The sequence below is a fragment of the Erpetoichthys calabaricus genome, chromosome 13 (genome assembly GCF_900747795.2).
Source record: "Erpetoichthys calabaricus chromosome 13, fErpCal1.3, whole genome shotgun sequence".
In the NCBI taxonomy this organism is placed as follows: Eukaryota; Metazoa; Chordata; class Cladistia; order Polypteriformes; family Polypteridae; genus Erpetoichthys; species Erpetoichthys calabaricus.
In genome coordinates this window covers 22985474-23006431 of record NC_041406.2, presented here as the reverse complement: position 1 = coordinate 23006431, position 20958 = coordinate 22985474, and the positions used below count along the sequence as shown (strand labels likewise).

Below are 20958 nucleotides of genomic sequence, written 5' to 3'. Positions count from 1 at the left end.
TTGTTTTAAAGTCCACCTGTGATCAGTTCATTGTATTGTACTTAGGAGAGACATCCATCTATAGAGAGTCCCACAGGTGGGCAAAAACCAAGCCATGAGGTAAAAGGAATTGCCTGCAGGGCTTAGATTCAGGATTGTGTTAATGCACAGATCTGAGGAAGGCTACAAAACAACTCCCACAGCACTGAAGATTCCCAATAGCACAGTGGTCTCCATAATTCTTAAAATGTTAGGACGTTTGGAGCAACGACGACTCTTGCTAGATATGGCCACATGGCCAAACTGAACTATCATTGGACAAGGGCCATTGTAAGATTGGTGACAAGATCCCGATGGTCACATTGTATGAGCTCCAGAGAACTTGTGCAGAGATGAGAGAAACTTCCAAAAGGACATCAATCACTGCAACAATACACTAATCTGGGCTTTATGGCACAGTGGCCAGATGACACATAAAAGCCTGCTTGGAGTTTGCAAAAAAAAAGGAACCTAAATGACTGTCAGGCTGTAACAAGATTTCCTGCTCCGATGATACCAAGATTGAACTGTCTGGCCCCAGTTCTCAGTGTCACGTCTGGAAGAAACCAGGCACCACTTGCCATCTACAGAAAACCATTCCAACAGTGAAGTATGGTAGTGGCAGCATCATGCTGTTGGGGTTGATTTTCATTGGCAGAGACTGGGAGACAAGGTTGAGGGAAAGCTGAATGGAGCAAAGTACCGAGATAATCTTAATGAAAACCTGCTGCAGAGTACACTGGACCTCAGACTGGGCCCAAGTTTCACTTTCCAACAGGACAACATTCCTAAGCACCAAGCAAAGACAAAACAGGAGTGGCTTAAAGACAACTTTGGGAATGTCCTTGAATTGCTTAGCCAAAGCCTAGACTCGAAGCCAATGCAAAATCTCTGGAGACACCTGAAAACAGCTGTCCACTGAAGGTCTTCATCAAACCTAACAAAGCTTAAGGGAATCTGCAGCGAAGAATCCCAGAAAATCTCCACATCCAGGTATGGGAAGTTTGTCACATCATACCCAAGAAGAAACAGGCTAGAATCACTGCCAGAGGGGCTTCAGTGAACTACTGAGGAAAGGCTCCGACTATTTTTATCAATGGGATATTTCAGTATCTTATTTTTAATAAACATACAAAAATTTGTAAAAAGCCTATTTTTGCTTTTTGTCATTCTGGAGTATTGAGTGTTGATTGACGTGGGAAAAAATGAATTTAAATGATTTTAAAACAAGGCTGCAACATAATGAAACATGTAAAATACGAAGGGATCTGAAGACCTTATGAATCCACTATACACTCCTGATCCAACTAACTTAATCCTAATTTACGAAATGGGCTACATGTATCCCAGCTGTATCAGTACAAGGCAGAACTCAATGCCTGATGGGATTCCAGTCCATCACATGGTAAAACAATAATAACATTTATAAAATACTGCCTTTGGTATGGCTGATTACTTCAACTAATATAACTGACGTGAACTTCGGTCAAAAAGCAAGCCTCACCTCTTAGCCATGACCAAGTATCGGTCTACCGGAGCCCCCAGTGTGATGTTGATACAACGCACAGTATTGACATTGCGAAACACAAGTAGCATGGGTCGCGGCATGGACTTCAAAACCTCCATGATCTTCTCAAAGCGCTTTATTGCCATCTCCTGCATATAGGCGGTCTCCTCTCTGCTCAAAATGTTTCCCAGCTGCAGCTCGTTCATGTTAATAGGTCGCTGAAGCAGTATCTCACAAAACAGAAAGTAATCTAGAAAGAGATGTAGATATATGGATGAAGGAAGGATTGGTTGCCAAGGAGTATTAGAGAGCAAAGAGATTAAAAATGAATAGCACTAAATTAAAATACAAAAAACAAATACCTACAGTATAAACAAAACACTATATACCATGCAATTAAAATGAACAATTTTTTATAATAATTAACAGACTGATGTGAAATCACACAATTATTGTATATTCATTTTAAAAATCAAAACATTTACCTTTGACACCTAAGTCAGCAGAGAATGTTTCCATGGCAGCTTTATCCCTTAGGATGATGGAACGCCAGAGTTTACACAATGCCAACCTATCACTTGATAAAGGAGTATCAGAAATTGATTAGAATCTGGTTTATTAAATAATATTTTATTTATTCCCAAATAAATGCATTCTAATAGACAAATTGTAAGAACACAATTAGACATACAAACAAAAGAGAGGCTTTCATTGTAAGCTAATTTTTTTTTCCTTCCCTACTTATAATAAACAAGGGTGGCCCAGTGGTTAGTAGCAATAAGTTTTTAATTCTAAGTGTAACCAACATGCAACACACTGCCTCAAGGACCCGCACTGAAGGTTCAAACCACACCTCTTGTCACTGTCTGTGTTTTTGTAAGCTGTTCCAATTTTCTTCTCACATACTGAAAAACATGTAGGTTAGGCTAACTGGGGACACTAAATGGAGTACCAGTGTTTGGGAGTGGGCTCTGTGATGAGCTATTGCTCGATCCTGAACTTGACTCCCACTTTGTTCCTTATGATGCCAGGCTAGGCTCCAGCCCTTTAGGGCGCCGGATTGGGTTGCGCTGGCTTGACGAACTTGCGATTGGTAATATTATAGCCAACAAGTACAGCACAACTATTTATTGTGGCATTTTAGAAATTGTGTGTTGTTACTTGATATATCACCAAAGAAAAATAATAATAATTAATTACATTTATATATTGTGGGGAACCACTTCAAACACAACAAATGTGTAGGATCAACCTGGATGATGGTCGGCAGCCATTTACTGTGCCAGTATGCTCCCCACACATTAGCTATTCATGAGAGAGAGAGAGAGAGAGAGAGAGAGAGAGAGAGAGAGAGAGAGAGAGGCCAACTGCCGACAGGGGTGATCCACAATGGATGAGGTCGTCATGGGTAATTTTGCCTAGATAAACCAAACTGTTCGAAAGACACCCAGGGTTCTATAATGACCACAGAGAGTGAGGACCTCAGTTTTATGTTTCATCTGAAGGTCATGCCATATTTACAGCACAGTATCAAAGACTGAACATTATATGTATGAAGCAATGAAAGCACTGGGTGGGCTTAAGGGTAACTACACAATACACAATTCACTTTTCCTGGAAATATTTCCTGTACTCGTTTTTTGTTACAATGTCTATAGCCTCCTGCATCAGTATTTTTTGTTGGATTTCTTTCATGGTAAAAAGTCACAGTCCGTTCACTTCAGTCTAAGTTTTAATTTCAGGATCAAAAATGATTTACATGGAGCGAGATCTGCCAAATACAAAGGGTGGGACGTGTGGGTTGGGCGCAAAGCAACAGCCAGATTGTTTCTTGGTCAAAAACTGACTGTCAGTGTGATGTGTGTAGATGTGGTCTCGTGGTGTAAAATGCAGTTTTGTGTGTGCCACTTCTCTGGGCATTTCTTCAGGATGCCTTTCTATAGGTGCCCCAGCAGTTCAGTGTAATGTCACAGATTGACTATCTGATCACGGGAAACAGATTCTTAATGAACAAGTACATCGATGTCAAAAAACGTGCATTTTCGTCTCCTGAAAATTTGCCAAGGGAGCTTGGCAGAAAAAAAAAATCTCTGTAGTAACCTGCACAATTGTAAACGGAAGAAATACGCACTCAAAGTTTCACAATGCCACTCTGCGAAGTGACTAAGCAGACTTGTAGGCTACGATATCTAGCGGCATATTCTATAATTACACCCTAATCTCATGCTATGGACAGATTCTGGGAATTTGTGAGTACCCCACATACATGTACCTCAGATGTAATTTATACAAATGTATACATTTTTCAGTGTTCATTACTGATATAAGATAACATTTTATACTGCTTAACTATTTCAAATTCCCACACTAAATAAACCTATTTAAAGCACCATATAAATTAAGTCTTACCCATAATGTTAATAGCCAGTTTAAATTGAATACAGACATCATTTTTTTCTTTTAAATTATTGCATTTGTTTAAAACATTATTTTTATTGAACCCATCTAATCTAACTTCAAAGTTGTTGGTGACAAAGCCTTTCCTGGCAGCACTGGGCACAAAGGCAGTACATGAAACTAGGTGTGATAAGATCAGGCCATTCAGCCCAACAAGCTCGTCCATCCTATTCACCTAGATTGTCCAAAATGCCTCGTTGAGATGTAAAGGTCCCTAAAGTCCAACTCTCCACCATTCTTCTTGGTAATTAATTCTATTTGTCTATGCTTCTTTAAGTGTCTGTAGCATTTGTGTGAAATCTGCCCTTAACAAATTTCCAACTGTGTTATCTATGTTCCTGTTGAGCAACCTATTGTAAAATTAACAGCCTGGATCCGTTGTAATAATTCCCTTCATAATTTTAAACACTTCAGTCATGTCACCTCTTAATCTTTATTTGCTTAACCGCCACAACATCTTCAAGTGCTGAATCAATGCTATGGCTTTTGGGTCCCAACTGAATGTGACACCCTCTTTCAGTTGCCCTGTACACTGAATTTTTTCACGTGTACAGGACTCTGAGGATGCTTTTATGAGTTGTGACCAACAAAAAGAGCCTTAAATGAAGAATAAGATCCACTAAAGTATATGGTGGATCAAAACTGACTCAAAAAATGTAGTGGTGCTCAAAATGTGTAGCGGACATTTGGAAACTTTTTGCTTCCTGTAAAGCTGGGGCACTTTACTAAAGCCTTCACATTTCTGAGCTGAAAAGTTGACATTTACTGCAGGGTGTTTTTATTGGTGGTGAAGTACCCTGCTGCTGCTACTGACAGCTCTGTGATGGACATATGGGGGCACTGATCTAATTGGGTTGGGGGTTTTGGGCTGGATGAGAAGGTCTCAACCAGCTAGCTGGTAAGGATGGAATGGAGGTGGCATATCCAAAATCGTCTGCTATAGCTCTGTGTTGTGTTGGTGGCCTTGCAAAGTATCACAGGGTGCTATAATAACAAAGTTTGTGTAAGCCAGCCACATGGCACATTTTCAGGGAAAATTACATGAACAAGGTCACTGGCAAATTCTACGTGAAAAATCCTTAGTGAATTTCAGTGATTGGCACTACTAGGCATACTGGAGTTTTCATGTTTTCCCCATTCCCTCTCACTTTTTTTTAATATTTGCATTAAAGTTAATTGTCAGTTCTGACACTGTTAGTATGAGTGTGTCAGGGTCCTGGGATAAGCTGGTTCCTAAGCTGCACTTAATGTAGTAAGTATTGTCAGATTCAGAAAATGGATGGATGGATGTTTTTTTTTCTTCACTTTGTTTCTTTCAGCATACAATACATGAATACTTACTGTTCACTCAGAATTTCATATAATCCATGATCTAAGAGTACAAGTTCAGCTTTCTTGTCTGGACCTTGCCGTACAAGCACTAAAAAAGAAATGCACTAAATAAGGTCTTCACACTATAAAAAATAGTAGGAAAGTGAACTCAAAATTAATATGATACTTTTTACTTGAAAGTGAATGTGAATAAATTACTGTACTGTAACATTTTATTTTTGAGAATACTAATGAAATATACTGTATTACTATATGCAAGATAGATGTTTGTAAATGAACATAAATACTGGGACATTTCATCAGGTAACTCACTGAGCCTATCAGTTTATATTATTGCCACAATTTTTCTGGAGCATTGCCCAGGTGTTTGATTCTCAGATGTTCATTTTTCTTTCTAATCAGGATACAAAACAGAACTACAACTAACTTCGAAATTGTCCTGCTGCTGCCACCATACAGAAAGATGAGAGGAACTCTACAGTTGGGTTTACCGTTCCTTTTGTAGTTGCTATTCTCCCTAGTTATGCCTGAATTGCACATTTCATCTCTGAAAACTGATAAAAGCCTATGAACTGGCATTATTGTAGATATAGGAACCTTGCCTACTATAAGCCATAAACAAACAAAGTTTTATCTTACCATTACCAGGGTGGGGGTCAGCATGTATAAACCCCGTGGAGAATATCTGCTCAGCAAATGTCTGAATCAGTTTTTCAGATGTCTAAGAAAAAGAAAGAAACTTCATTTTTTTATTGATGTCATTAATGTAAAGCAGGGATGTCATACTCAAGGCACACTGCCTGTATGAAGTTTGTAAGATTCCCTCAGCTCTGGGTGGGTTTTCTCCATGAACTCTGCTAGATATGCCTGTTAACTGACCACACTAAATTGCTTCTCTTTCTGTGAGACTGTGGCTGTTCATATATGAAAATGCGCTGGTGTCCCATCTAGTGTTGTACCCCAGAATATAAAACAGCTTCTCACACAATCGTGAACTGAATAAGAAGATTTGAAAATGGATTAGACGATAAACTGAAAAAACAGAAACTCATATGGAAGATTTCTCCATGTATGCTGGTTTCTGTAATGACCCAATATGAGCAAGCTTGTGTGCTCATGTGTGTGACAGTGTCCTGTGATGGACTGGTATTCTGCCTACAGCTATTCCTTCTGATCAGTAGGAGTAGCTCCATCGAACATCGAAAAAAAAGTTTCATGGTGGGATACTACATTTGTCACATTCCAAGATGAGGAAACTATTATTTTCAAACTTTATGTTTAAATTATTACAGTAGTTTTTACAAATACCCACAAGGCAATGACAAATGCAAGCAAATGAAAAATAAACAAAATCTTGGCACCCACATCCTTTAAGCTCAGTCCTTGCTTCTTGATCTCTTCCACGTTGTTAATCTTACAACCTTCATAATATTCTGCTGTTAGAACTCGCTGTAAAAGAATAAAACATTTGAGCAAACATTCCTTGGTAGTTATTTGTAAATACAGAATCTAAAAACAAAATATTTTTATTTAAACATATTCCTGGCATTTAAGAAGTTTCTATCCGTAACTACTACAGAAGTGCGCATTCGCAGAATTTAAGAATTTCCTAAGATATATTCCATTTCTCAAATTTTATTTTTGTTTTTAACTATGCTCAATTTCAAAAGTTCCTGTTTAACATATTTCATATAAATGGTTGGAATACCTGTGATACTCTACTTTATTGCAATAACAAAATCAGCTGCATGGACTGATTTGATGAAACTTGTACAAATAAACTTCAACACAAACATTCAGAAAGGACCTTATATAAACTGGTGGCAGCAAGTGGCACCAGTATAAGCAGGTGTTCGTGTCTTGGCACCACTTTCGTAATTCTTTTAATTCTTTTAAATGTTTGCCTATTCATCTCCAGTGTTGAGGATAACATTTTAAAGGTAACGTCCGTTACGTAGTCAGCTTACCCTTAAAAGGGTAACACAATGGAATGCTTATTTTGTTAAAGTAAAAATACTGAAAAAGGGGGAAAAAAAAAGTAAACAAATGTTATTTATTTCACAGCCCATGAAAGGCTACATGTATTCATAAAACACCAGAAAACGCTCAGCTTTGGCTGAGATTCTAGTCAGTTTCATGGAGGTCCATATATGGGTTTAGGTTTTAATAACAAATATTGGCCAGTAAAAGAATCAATTTTTCACACAAAAGAAGAATAAATAACACACTGTAACAAATTACATTTTATAATAAATGACTATGTAACATACTTGCTTTTTTTGTAAGTAATGAGTAATGTAACATTCCCCAGTAAAAGAAGCAATTTTTTACACAAAAGAAGAATAAACAACACACTGTAACAAATTACATTTTAAAATAAATGACTATGTAACATACTTGCTTTTTTGTAAGTAATGAGTAATGTAACTAAGTTACTTTTAAAAGTAACATTCCTCAGTAAAAGAATCAATTTTTCACACAAAAGAAGAATAAATAACACACTGTAACAAATTACATTTTATAATAAATGACTATGTAACATACATTACTTATTACTTACAAAAAAAGCAAGTAACATTCCCCAGTAAAAGAAGCAATTTTTTACACAAAAGAAGAATAAATAACACACTGTAACAAATTACATTTTATAATAAATGATTATGTAACATACTTGCTTTTTTTGTAAGTAATGAGTAATGTAACTAAGTTACTTTTAAAAGTAACATTCCTCAGTAAAAGAATCAATTTTTCACACAAATGAAGAATAAATAACACACTGTAACAAATTACATTTTATAATAAATGACTATGTAACATACTTGCTTTTTTGCAAGTAATGAGTAATGTAACTAAGTTACTTTTAAAAGTAACATTCCTCAGTAAAAGAATCAATTTTTCACACAAAAGAAGAATAAATAACACACTGTAACAAATTACATTTTATAATAAATGACTATGTAACATACTTGCTTTTTTTGTAAGTAATGAGTAATGTAACATTCCCCAGTAAAAGAAGCAATTTTTTACACAAAAGAAGAATAAATAACACACTGTAACAAATTACATTTTATAATAAATGACTATGTAACATACTTGCTTTTTTTGGAAGTAATGAGTAATGTAACTAAGTTACTTTTAAAAGTAACATTCCCCAACACTCATAATTTCAGTAAATGTGGGGCAACATTGTTGAAATGCTACACCAGAAACAACTTGCTCTGAGAAGTGAGGATTTACTATAAACCTAAAAGACGTCTAAAAAGACATAATTGACATAGAAGTAAGTAAAGATGTTGCACAGAAATAATGTATAAGCAAGCTCAGTTTGTTTGATGGCCTCACCTTACTGGTCTTATCCCAGTATACTTTGGGAATGACAATAAACTTAAAATGTTTCAGGTCCTGAGCACACCGCTCCGAGTTCTTGCCCTCATTCTCAAAGTCCAGCTCCTGAGCCAAAGTTCCTTTCAAGTCCTATTAAAAACAAAAACCTAATATTAACATGACTTTTTTAAAGATGTACACTATAACAACAGAGAAGATCCGGGGAAGTGCTGTAGGATTTAATTCCAGAAACGTGGGATATGTGCGGTTTAGGAAAGACTGAAGGAGTTGAATCTTTTGATCTGACACAAATGGAAACTAAAAGGTGACACAGCGTAAGTGGTTAAATTTATGAATGGGAGAAAGCGGGGTAGGTGCTGAACATGCCTGAATCCAGTTTAACAAAATTCAAACATACTGTAAGCACAACAAATGGAAGCTGGTTAAAGCTAAACGTAGCAAAATTACTGGTAACGTATTTAACAGTAGTATTTTGGGGATGTTCAAATCTTCATCTGATAATATGTAACAAAAGTTAGTTTAATACAAATTGACCATCCGATGCTTGCCATGTTCTAATTAGAATTTGTGTTATGTTACAAATAGTGTCAAAGTAGTCTCTTATCTTCTGTAGTTTCCAGATTATGCACCAGCTTGAGCTTCAAGTCATTAAATCTTCATAAAGGATTGTGAATATCAACATCTAAACAAAACTGTTATAGCTGAAGGACAACATACTCTGTAAACATATACTGTATTTTCAAGATTAATAGGAGGTATAATTGGGCCATGAACTAAACCTCCCAGGTATGTACAAACAGTACATTATCTTACCATCCTAACTGCTAAGCAAGGACAGAGAGGTTACAGTCACCAAAATAAAAAGGGCAAAAAAGAAGAAAACAACTGTAGGAAAATGTACAATCACCTAAAAATTAATTCATTTGTACAGTACCATTAACAGACACTTTCAGGTGCCAACAAAATTATGATAATTCTAACAAGCTAATGCTCTATTGAAAATATCAAATAAAAGGCTAAAGTGACTTGTCTATAGTTTAAAAAGAAGAAAGTGTACTTCCCTGAAAGTGGCAATATAAAACATGAATTTAAAAAGAAGCACTTAAACACTAAAAGAAAAGTCCAATTTCAGACAATTTTGGAGAGACGGAAGAGCAAAAAACAACACCGTCCCAAAAAGCTTCTATAAAATGTTGACTTTGGTGTAGAACACTTAACACCATTATTTCAACTTAAATAATACATCGTCTTTCTACATTACCTAATCATTCTCTACATTGTGCAAATAACAATTTACATTTGTAACAGCTTTCTATAAAAGAAATATGTATGCATCTATCCATTTTCTTAATTTTCCAACTCTAATGTAGGATTTCAAGGAGTCTGTCTAAGATGGGATGATAGCTACACAGCACATATTAATCCTGAACTTGAAAAAACTTTAACTTTATTTCAAAACAGAGATTGCTAGGAATTTTTATTAGTGTTATATCATTGTGATGTTTTAAAATTAAATTGCAACAAAACAAAGTCATGCTAACTGGCACGTAAGCTCAGCTCAACAATATGAGCTACTTTTCAATCACGCTTGGTGATGATATCATCAGACCCTGTTTTTCTGCTAGGAATCCTGGTTTCATTTTTGATTCATCCCTTTCTCATTCTACCCACATATACCACATTATGAAACTTTCTTACTTCCTCCTCCGTAACATATCCAGTGTTCGCTCAGTCCTCTTCTTTTCTAATGCTAAGAAACATGTCCATGCTTTTATTACATTCTTCATGGACGACTGTAACTCCCTACTGGCAGGTGCTCCTTCTAAACGTTTATCACAGTTCCACTTGATTCGGAACTCTGCTGCAAGAGACTTTACACACACTCGCAACAGAGAGCACATCACGCCCATCCTGCTCCACCCTCATTGGCTCCCCGTGTCTTACAGGATTTGAAAATAAAACTCCATTAATAATCTACAAAGCGTTAAATGGCCTTGCACCGGACTACATTAGTAACCTCCTCCATTACTATGTTCCTGTTTGCCCACTAATGTCCACGGATTCTGGCAATCTCATTGTGTCCCAAACAAACCTGTGCTCTATAGGTGATGGAACCTTCAGCTCTATAGTGCCCAGACTTTGGAATGACCTCCTTACATTAATGAGATCAGCTGACTCAGTTCATTCTTTTAAAACACATTTGTTCAGGTAATTTGTGTTTGAATCTCAAATTATATTAGTACTTCAGGGTTTACTTGTAGTCTTTGGTATTTTTGTATTTTATTCTCTAAATAGTTAGTATTAGTGTTTTTATTTAGTGTTTTATGTGGATATTATTTGTATCCATTTATGCCGTGTTTTTCTTTATAAATTTCTGTGATGAGCTTTGAACATGGGAAAAAGCCAGCAAGGTGAATTGTTAATTAAAAAATTGAAACCAATAGTGATGGAGATGTAATGATAAAGTCTGAGGTTTTTTATTTCTTAAATTCTAGACAGAGATGATAAATAAATCAGATGGAAAATTAAAACAAAATATAGCAATTGCAAATATACTCTTACCTTTAAAACCCACCGGAATCCAAAACTAGGATGCATAAACTTTATAATATCTAAAAGGATCTCCAGTGTCCAAATGTCCCCATCAAACCTGTCTCTTAAATCTATATACTGTACCTTAAAACAAAAAGGAAACGCATGGTTACAGTGCTTCATTTTAGAAATGCATAAGCATTTATAGACTTTATTTATACACATCATTCAAAGGGAAAATTCTGTTTGCAATGGCTGTTACATTCCATTTCAATTGTAATTCTGTCTAATCTATATAAAAATTGTAATCTTTTCATTTGTTCATCATTAAGGCAAAAATGGCTGGACCAATTTTCAAAAAATTTGCATGTGCATTGCCGTTGGTCAAATTTAAAACATAAGCTATATGATGTCTTGGGGAGAGATGCACCCCAAAATCCAGTGCCAACACAGGGACTACAATTCACATCAGGCAGCTGGAGTAGGCTGGGGCTGATGGGAGGGCACAGTTATCAGCGTGCACAAAGGTTAACACCAGCCAAAGTGTGATCTTGTCTAAGACTACAGGTACAGGGTTTTCTTCTCAACTAATTTGGATAACAGTTTCATCATATACGTAGCTGAATTGCAGCTTTTGTGTAAGGGTGTGTCTTTTTTGTGTCCCCAGTTGTTTTCACAAGGACCCTTTTCTAAGAAACGTACAGATTCAGAAGGGACGTAAAGGGTTCCCTTAAGGAGCAATGTTCCTTTCTTTCAAAGAAAAAGCATTTAAATTCCAAAACACCCTTTTTAGTGAGCTTTGCATTTGCAATAAATCACATGCAAAATAACATTTATAGTGTCAATTACATGAAACTGTATGCAAAATGAAACTTGGCTGTTCTGTTCACCATTACCTATTATTTTGTGATGTTGTATTATAAACAGGTTTTGGAAAATGGAAGAATAAATGAATGGATGTTACAGATAACCGACGCAGCAAGATTCAGGCCACCAGATAAGCTTGTTCTAAACTGCTCAGAAAAAATAAGGGAACACTTAATCATGACAGTCTAACACCAAGTTAATGAAGACTGTCCAGTTAGGATGCATAAGCGAATGTGAATCAACCTCACCTGCTTTGGGGCAAATGAAAGTGACAACAGGTGCACTGGAGTGGCAAAAGCAAGACAACCCCCAAAAAGGGAATGGTTTAGTGGATGGTGGCCACAGAATTGCTCTCTCCTTATTCTTTCCGACTGATTCTTCTCTAATTTTGCATTCTGCTAATGTCCTTGTCACCAGTAGTATGAGGTGGTACCTGCAGCCAATTTAGATTGCAAAGGTTGACAAGTTCCTCTAGGATGGCACAGCCATATGTGCCGTTGCATGATGGGTTGCTGTGTTTCCCAGCACAGTCTCAAGAGCATGGAGGAGATATCAGGAGAAGGGCCGTTACACAAGGAGAGCTGGACAGGACCATAGGAAGGCATCAACTCAGCAGCAGGACTGGTAATGCTCTTTGTCCGAGGAGGAACAGGAGAAGCCCTGCCAGAGCCCTATAAAAATGACCTCCAGGTGGTTACTGGGGTGCATGTTTCCAACCAAACTGTAAGAAACAGACTCCATATGGGAGGCATGAGTGACAGACATCCTACAGCAGGACCTATGCTCACAGCCCACCACTGTACAGCTCGATTTCTATTGGCCAGAGAATACATAATTGGCAGCTCTGCCACTGGTACCCCATTCTCCTCACAGATGAGAGCAGATTCACACTGAGCATGTGTGACAGGCGTCAAAGAAACTGGAGACAGCATGGTGAACATTATACAGCCGTCAAAATCATCCATCATGACTGGTTTGGTGGGTCAGTGATAGTCTTGGGAGGCATATCTTTGAAGAGGCACAAAGACTTCCACATGCTAGGCAATGGTACCCTGACTGCTTTTTGGTATTGGGATGAAATCCGCAGAACTACTGTCAGACCTTACGCTTGTACAGTAGGCTCTGGGTTCCTCCCGGTTCAGAACAATGCCCGGCATCATGTGGCCAGGGTGTGTAAGCAGCTCCTGGACAACAAAGGCATTGATGCCATTGACTGGCCCGCACTCCCCAGACCTGAACCCAATTAAGAACCTCCAGGTCATTATGTATCGGTGATGTTGGCGATTTTGGTTTCCATTGACCTTTGTTACATCATTTTGTTCATAACGAATTGCACAGTATTACTCAGTGAGGATTTTCCACTTGAACATTTTGTTCATTGAGATCTGATGTGTGATTTAAGCTTCCCTTAATTTTTTTGAGCAGTGTATATCTGCTCTGTTGGGCCCTTAAGCAAGGCCCTTAACCTGCAATTGCTAAGCGCTTTGAGTAGTGAGAAAAGCGCTATATAAATGCAAAAAATATTATTATTAATTAAAATTATTATATTGATCAAATGTGCAAGTATGAATTTTCTTGCACCGTGTACACATAAAACTAACTCTGAAACGAACTGATGACACACTATTTATAAAAGCAAAATTTTACATTTTCAAAAAAGCCTAAACTACCATACCAGCATATTATTACAAAGTGTAAAAGAGGTAAGCAGTGACAAAACAAAATGAAAACATTTTAACCACATGTCAAATCACTGTTCAGAATATGGTAGAAAGAGAATGACGGAGAACAGCATTAGTAACTTTTACTCTTTCTTGACGGTAGAAATTTATGATGAAGCATTTATAATTTCAGGCTTAATGCCCAAACAGTAATGAGATTTGTATCAGTATTAAATCAATGTTGAGTGAATCAACTTTCAATCATCTTTATAACATTTTTTATATCACACTAGCGCAGCAATAATATGAAGACCTGCAGCGATGTTTGCAAACTTTAGTTTCCCTCCACACCCACCACTGTTGATGCTTTCCATGAATTCAATTATTCAACAAGTAATCTAGTTTAATAATGCAGGATTAAACATCTACTCATGAAACCACACTAAACCACAAAATACAAAGAAATGTTCATGGATCCAACCCAGCAAGGAGAAAGATCAATTATGGAATGCAGTCATGTACAAAAAGAACACATTTTTGACTCATGACAGCAGATAAATTGATAAAGAGGTAGTGTAGATGATGGAGGGGGCAATGGTGTTTCAGCCAGAAATGATAAATGGGATAACATTTAAAAATAATACATAAATATTTGCTGTCTTACCATAACCAATGATACAAATATACCAGGGCAATGCCAAGGTGCAATAATAATAATAATAATAATAATTAATTACTTCCACTAGTTACCAACAAAATGGAATGCAGGAGTTCTCTCTTGATAAATTACCTCATTAGATTTTAGTAATAACATGGAAAGTTTGGATGTGTATTGCAAACAATTTCTTACAGGTCCATTCATTAAATTATGATTATTAAAAATAAAATGACATACCTTTACAGCAACTGGAGTATCATCATGCAGTTTAGCCTTATGGACCTGAGCTAAACTAGCTGCTGCCACTGGATTATAATCAAATTCTTTAAACATTTTTTCAGGAGTGCTGTTAAAATCCTCTATAAAAAGTGCATCCACCTGCCATTAGTAAAATAAAATGACTGCTTATAAACACATAAAAGAAAAATATATTTAGTTTATAAAGAACAAAAGAGATCATTTAAAACAGAATGACTTAAATGTGTGTTTAGAAAAAAAAAAACCTTTGTAAAAATTACTTTTTATTACTTTAAAATTCATGGTGAAGGTTTGAAAAATAGAACTCTGTGATACTATATCATAAGCTTGTAAATACAGTGCATCCGGAAAGTATTCACAGCGCATCACTTTTTCCACATTTTGTTATGTTACAGCCTTATTCCAAAATGGATTAAATTCACTTTTTTCCTCAGAATTTTACACACAACACCCCATAATGACAATGTGAAAAAAGTTTACTTGAGATTTTTGCAAATTTATTAAAAATAAAAAAACTGAGAAATCCCATGTAAATAAGTATTCACAGCCTTTGCTCAATACTTTGTCGATGCACCTTTGGCAGCAATTACAGCCTCAAGTCTTTTTGAATATGATGCCACAAGCTTGGCACACCTATCCTTGGCCAGTTTTGCCCATTCCTCTTTGCAGCACCTCTCAAGCTCCATCAGGTTGGATGGGAAGCGTCGGTGCACAGCCATTTTAAGATCTCTCCAGAGATGTTCAATTGGATTCAAGTCTGGGCTCTGGCTGGGCCACTCAAGGACATTCACAGAGTTGTCCTGAAACCACTCCTTTGATATCTTGGCTGTGTGGTTAGGGTCGTTGTCCTGCCGAAAGACGAACCGTCGCCCCAGTCTGAGGTCAAGAGCACTCTGGAGCAGGTTTTCATCCAGGATATCTCTGTACATTGCTGCAGTCATCTTTCCCTTTATCCTGACTAGTCTCCCAGGTCCTGCCGAAGAAAAACATCCCCACAGCATGATGCTGCCACCACCATGCTTCACTGTAGGGATGGTGCCAGGTTTCCTCCAAACGTGACGCCTAGCATTCACACCAAAGAGTTCAATCTTTGTCTCATCAGACCAGAGAATTTTCTTTCTCATGGTCTGAGAGTCCTTCAGGTGCCTTTTGGCAAATTCCAGGCGGGCTGCCATGTGCCTTTTATTAAGGAGTGGCTTCTGTCTGGCCACTCTACCATACAGGCCTGATTGGTGGATTGCTGCAGAGACGGTTGTCCTTCTGGAAGGTTCTCCTCTATCCACAGAGGACCTCTGACAGAGTGACCATCGGGTTCTTGGTCACCTCCCTGACTAATGCCCTTCTACCCCAATCGCTCAGTTTAGATGGCCAGCCAGCTCTAGAAAGAGTCCTGGTGGTTTTGAACTTCTTCCACTTACGGATGATGGAGGCCACTGTGCTCATTGGGACCTTCAAAGCAGCAGAAATTTTTCTGTAACCTTCCCCAGATTTGTGCCTCGAGACAATCCTGTCTCGGAGGTCTACAGACAATTCCTTTGACTTCATGCTTGGTTTGTGCTCCGACATGAACTGTCAACTGTGGGACCTTATATAGACAGGTGTGTGCCTTTCCAAATCATGTCCAATCAACTGACTTTACCACAGGTGGACTCCAATTAAGCTGCAGAAACATCAAGGATGATCAGGGGAAACAGGATGCATCTGAGCTCAATTTTGAGCTTCATGGCAAAGGCTGTGAATACATACAGTGGTGTGAAAAACTATTTGCCCCCTTCCTGATTTCTTATTCTTTTGCATGTTTGTCACACAAAATGTTTCTGATCATCAAACACATTTAACCATTAGTCAAATATAACACAAGTAAACACAAAATGCAGTTTTTAAATGATGGTGTTTATTATTTAGGGAGAAAAAAAATCCAAACCTACATGGCCCTGTGTGAAAAAGTAATTGCCCCCTGAACCTAATAACTGATTGGGCCACCCTTAGCAGCAATAACTGCAATCAAGCGTTTGCGATAACTTGCAATGAGTCTTTTACAGCGCTCTGGAAGAATTTTGGCCCACTCATCTTTGCAAAATTGTTGTAATTCAGCTTTATTTGAGGGTTTTCTAGCATGAACTGCCTTTTTAAGGTCATGCCATAGCATCTCAATTGGATTCAGGTCAGGACTTTGACTAGGCCACTCCAAAGTCTTCATTTTGTTTTTCTTCAGCCATTCAGAGGTGGATTTGCTGGTGTGTTTTGGGTCATTGTCCTGTTGCAGCAGCCAAGATCGCTTCAGCTTGAGTTGACGAACAGATGGCCGGACATTCTCCTTCAGGATTTTTTGGTAGACAGTAGAATTCATGGTTCCATCTATCACAGCAAGACTTCCAGGTCCTGAAGCAGCAAAACAACCCCAGACCATCACACTACCACCACCATATTTTACTGTTGGTATGATGTTCTTTTTCTGAAATGCTGTGTTCCTTTTACGCCAGATGTAACGGGACATTTGCCTTCCAAAAAGTTCAACTTTTGACTCCTCAGTCCACAAGGTATTTTCCCAAAAGTCTTGGCAATCATTGAGATGTTTCTTAGCAAAATTGAGACGAGCCCTAATGTTCTTTTTGCTTAACAGTGGTTTGCGTCTTGGAAATCTGCCATGCAGGCCGTTTTTGCCCAGTCTCTTTCTTATGGTGGAGTCGTGAACACTGACCTTAATTGAGGCAAGTGAGGCCTGCAGTTCTTTAGACGTTGTCCTGGGGTCTTTTGTGACCTCTTGGATGAGTCGTCTCTGCGTTCTTGGGGTAATTTTGGTCGGCCGGCCACTCCTGGGAAGGTTCACCACTGTTCCATGTTTTTGCCATTTGTGGATAATGGCTCTCACTGTGGTTCGCTGGAGTCCCAAAGCTTTAGAAATGGCTTTATAACCTTTACCAGACTGATAGATCTCAATTACTTCTGTTCTCATTTGTTCCTGAATTTCTTTGGATCTTGGCATGATGTCTAGCTTTTGAGGTGCTTTTGGTCTACTTCTCTGTGTCAGGCAGCTCCTATTTAAGTGATTTCCTGATTGAAACAGGTGTGGCAGTAATCCGGCCTGGGGGTGGCTACGGAAATTGAACTCAGGTGTGATACACCACAGTTAGGTTATTTTTTAACAAGGGGGCAATTACTTTTTCACACAGGGCCATGTAGGTTTGGATTTTTTTTCTCCCTAAATAATAAAAACCATCATTTAAAAACTGCATTTTGTGTTTACTTGTGTTATATTTGACTAATGGTTAAATGTGTTTGATGATCAGAAACATTTTGTGTGACAAACATGCAAAAGAATAAGAAATCAGGAAGGGGGCAAATAGTTTTTCACACCACTGTATGCACATGTGCTTTCTCATTTTTTTTATTTTTAATAAATTTGCAAAAATCTCAAGTAAACTTTTTTCACGTTGTCATTATGGGGTGTTGTGTGTAGAATTCTGAGGGAAAAAATGAATTTAATCCATTTTGGAATAAGGCTGTAACATAACAAAATGTGGAAAAAGTGATGCGCTGTGAATACTTTCCGGATGCACTATATGCACAATTATGTCAGACATGATAACAGATGGAATGTTCACATCTTCCTTTCACACCAATAATGTAATACAGGCCTCACATGAACGGACTATATTTTGTACCAGGCTGCACTGATGTAAATTCAATAAAAAATTCCATTTAAAAATTGATAAAACTAAAATACCACACAGTGCTACAGTCAACAATGAACACTCCCCTTTCCAACAGTAAACATGTTTTTTAAATCCTCTGTGTACCATACAATATCTCTCTATTATAAAAGAAAATCTTGAGAGACAAGACGAGACTATTGCCAAGAGATTTTTTCAAGTTGGTAGAGGGGGTGCCGCCCTCCTCTCAACCATTTCTGGTTAACGGCCTACGGCCACAGTCTTCTCACATCTCATTAATGTGAATGCTTTTGTCAGACACAGTTCTTCCTTTCTCAGCTCTTATAAATTTTTACGTTTTCCTCACTGTAAGATCCCAATAAAAGAAGACTTGTTACGTCCAAATCTTAAGAATTTTACTCCAAAGGGTTATCAACAGAAGAAATGTGTACACGGGCAATCCTTGTACCGAGAAACGATGAAGTCAAACGATTTAACACGAAAATTGTTGACCGGTTACACGGCAAATTGGTTAAATGTGTATCATTAGACTATGCTGAAACAGTTGGTGGTGATGGTGCAGAAGATGAAAACATCAACTTACACTATCCTACAGAATATCTACAACCGTTAACACTGTCCGGTGTTCCACCGGCCGAATTACTGTTGAAAGAAGGATGCATCGTAATGTTATTGCGTAATTTATGTATGAGTGATAGGCTATGTAATTGGACAAGATTAGTTGCATTCAAAATTGGTCGAACAATTCTAACATGTAAAATTTTTACAGGTGACAAGAAAGGTAATGTAGTACATATTCCGTGGATATCATATGACACCAAAGCAGATCTTGATATGCCATTCGTATTAAAACATTTACAGTTTCCCGTTAGAATAACTTTTGCTATGACGAACATTCGAAAAAGTCGGTTTATTTATTAGAGAGAAAGAAATGATATTCACTTACAGGCAGTTATACGTTGCGTTATCACGATGTAAGTCCAAACACGGAATCAAAATTCAATGCGATATTCAAGAAATGTTAATTCCAAATATTGTTTTTATTGTAGTTTTACAGTAAAAGTGTAAGTTTAAAAAGTATTTGCGTGATAATTTCAAAGGCAAACAGAACAAAAATGTATAATGCAACGAATACCTCTAACGCAACATGAAACATAATTTTCTTTCAATTTATTATGTTTTACTATGGTTAATTACACGCTGTAATATAAAATAGTTTTATTATGCATATGTAACAATTCCCATGAACATAATCTGTTTAAATTGTACATCCGCTTCCCAATATGCGAGCGGCAGAGCCGCAAAGTAGCTAGAGCATAGCACCTGGCCAGGGGTTGGTGAGCGAAGCGAGCAGGGGGCAGAGCCCCCCTAGTAATATAAAAAGAACACTGACCTCTTTGTAGTGTGGGTTGAGAGCCTTGTCTTCCAGTACACGCAAAGTGTTTATATATTCAGGAGGTAAAAGATGATTAAAGGCACAAAGTCCTTGTCCTAGTTTAATGTATACTCCTCCATTCTGTATTGCCCCCTGCACCATGCTGTCAGCAGCTCGCTGATGACAAGATGACATTTCTTTCACAAAGTCTGGGCTGCTCTAGCAAAAAATGGAAAGATCATTAGGAGGAAAAAAAAAACTCCAGATACAAGTGTCAGTAGGCTTTGTGTCCTAGGAACCAAGTTATTCAAACTATTGTACAACATTTCAGGAGTTATTTACTGCTCTGATGCTGATCTTTCTGATCATAAAATTGGCAATTATGATAGCAAATCATGAGAAGAATTCAAAATTAATTGCAGAATTACAGTATTTGAGAGTTCCCCTAGATTGCCTCTTTCTCTTGCACGATTTGGTTCAAAAATTAATCAGCACATCATCATCTCACAACAGGCTTAAGTTTCAAGTATGGTATTTTTCCATCCAGCCGTTTTAGCTCTAGACCATCTTCAAGAAACTGACACACACACATCAGCGAGATATTGATGTTTTTGGTGTCAGGGGACCCTAAAACTTCAAGATCCATTCAAAACCAGAGATCGAAATTTTTGATGAATCTAAAGCTTTCACTCCTCCTCCATAAACAACAGGTTATGGTGGTGGAGGGCGCAAAGCAAGAATATTGAAAATATATTTTTATAGTTTAGATCAACTAAGTAATACTCAATAATGCTGTAGCATCGCTACTTGAGAGTGACTGCAATTGCCAGCATTTTGTGGGCTCATTGCACCACTCATCTGCCTCAGTTGAAAGGAAGCCTAGATGACACAACATTTAAATAGGAACCTGATTTGGTCAAATGTCTTATGCTTTTTTTCAGTTGTATTTTAGGATGTACTGTCACTCAAGACTGGTAAAACCAAACTAAGAGATATACTCTAAACTCCCAGTAAACTTCTGATTTGTTTTGTTTTTTTTTTTGTATTATTTTAAAGCAACAATGTTTCACAAGCATTTAAAAAGGCCATTCATCCCAACAAAGCTCACCAATCCTACCTACCCAATTCCTCCAAAACAACATTAAGTTGAGTGTTGAATACCTCTAGAGTCCTACTGTCTACCACACAGCTTAGTGATTTATTTTATCTGTCTACAGTTCCCTCCGTGATGAAAAACTTCCAAACGTTTGTGCCAAATTTACCATTATGAAGTT

General features: G+C 37.5%; 1 protein-coding gene across 1 annotated transcript in view; it reads right to left on the bottom strand.

Moving 5' to 3' along the window:
- Positions 1 to 20958, bottom strand: part of adck5 (aarF domain containing kinase 5) — a 40152-nt gene that overhangs the window by 1508 nt on the left and 17686 nt on the right. The window contains exons 5-13 of the mRNA XM_028818026.2: positions 19703 to 19903; positions 14615 to 14755; positions 11222 to 11335; positions 8657 to 8788; positions 6680 to 6763; positions 5954 to 6035; positions 5324 to 5402; positions 2011 to 2102; positions 1523 to 1775 (exon numbers count right to left, since the gene is read on the bottom strand). Of these exons, the coding sequence (XP_028673859.2) occupies positions 1523 to 1775; positions 2011 to 2102; positions 5324 to 5402; positions 5954 to 6035; positions 6680 to 6763; positions 8657 to 8788; positions 11222 to 11335; positions 14615 to 14755; positions 19703 to 19903 (1178 nt within the window). The remainder of the gene's footprint in view (positions 1 to 1522; positions 1776 to 2010; positions 2103 to 5323; positions 5403 to 5953; positions 6036 to 6679; positions 6764 to 8656; positions 8789 to 11221; positions 11336 to 14614; positions 14756 to 19702; positions 19904 to 20958) is intronic.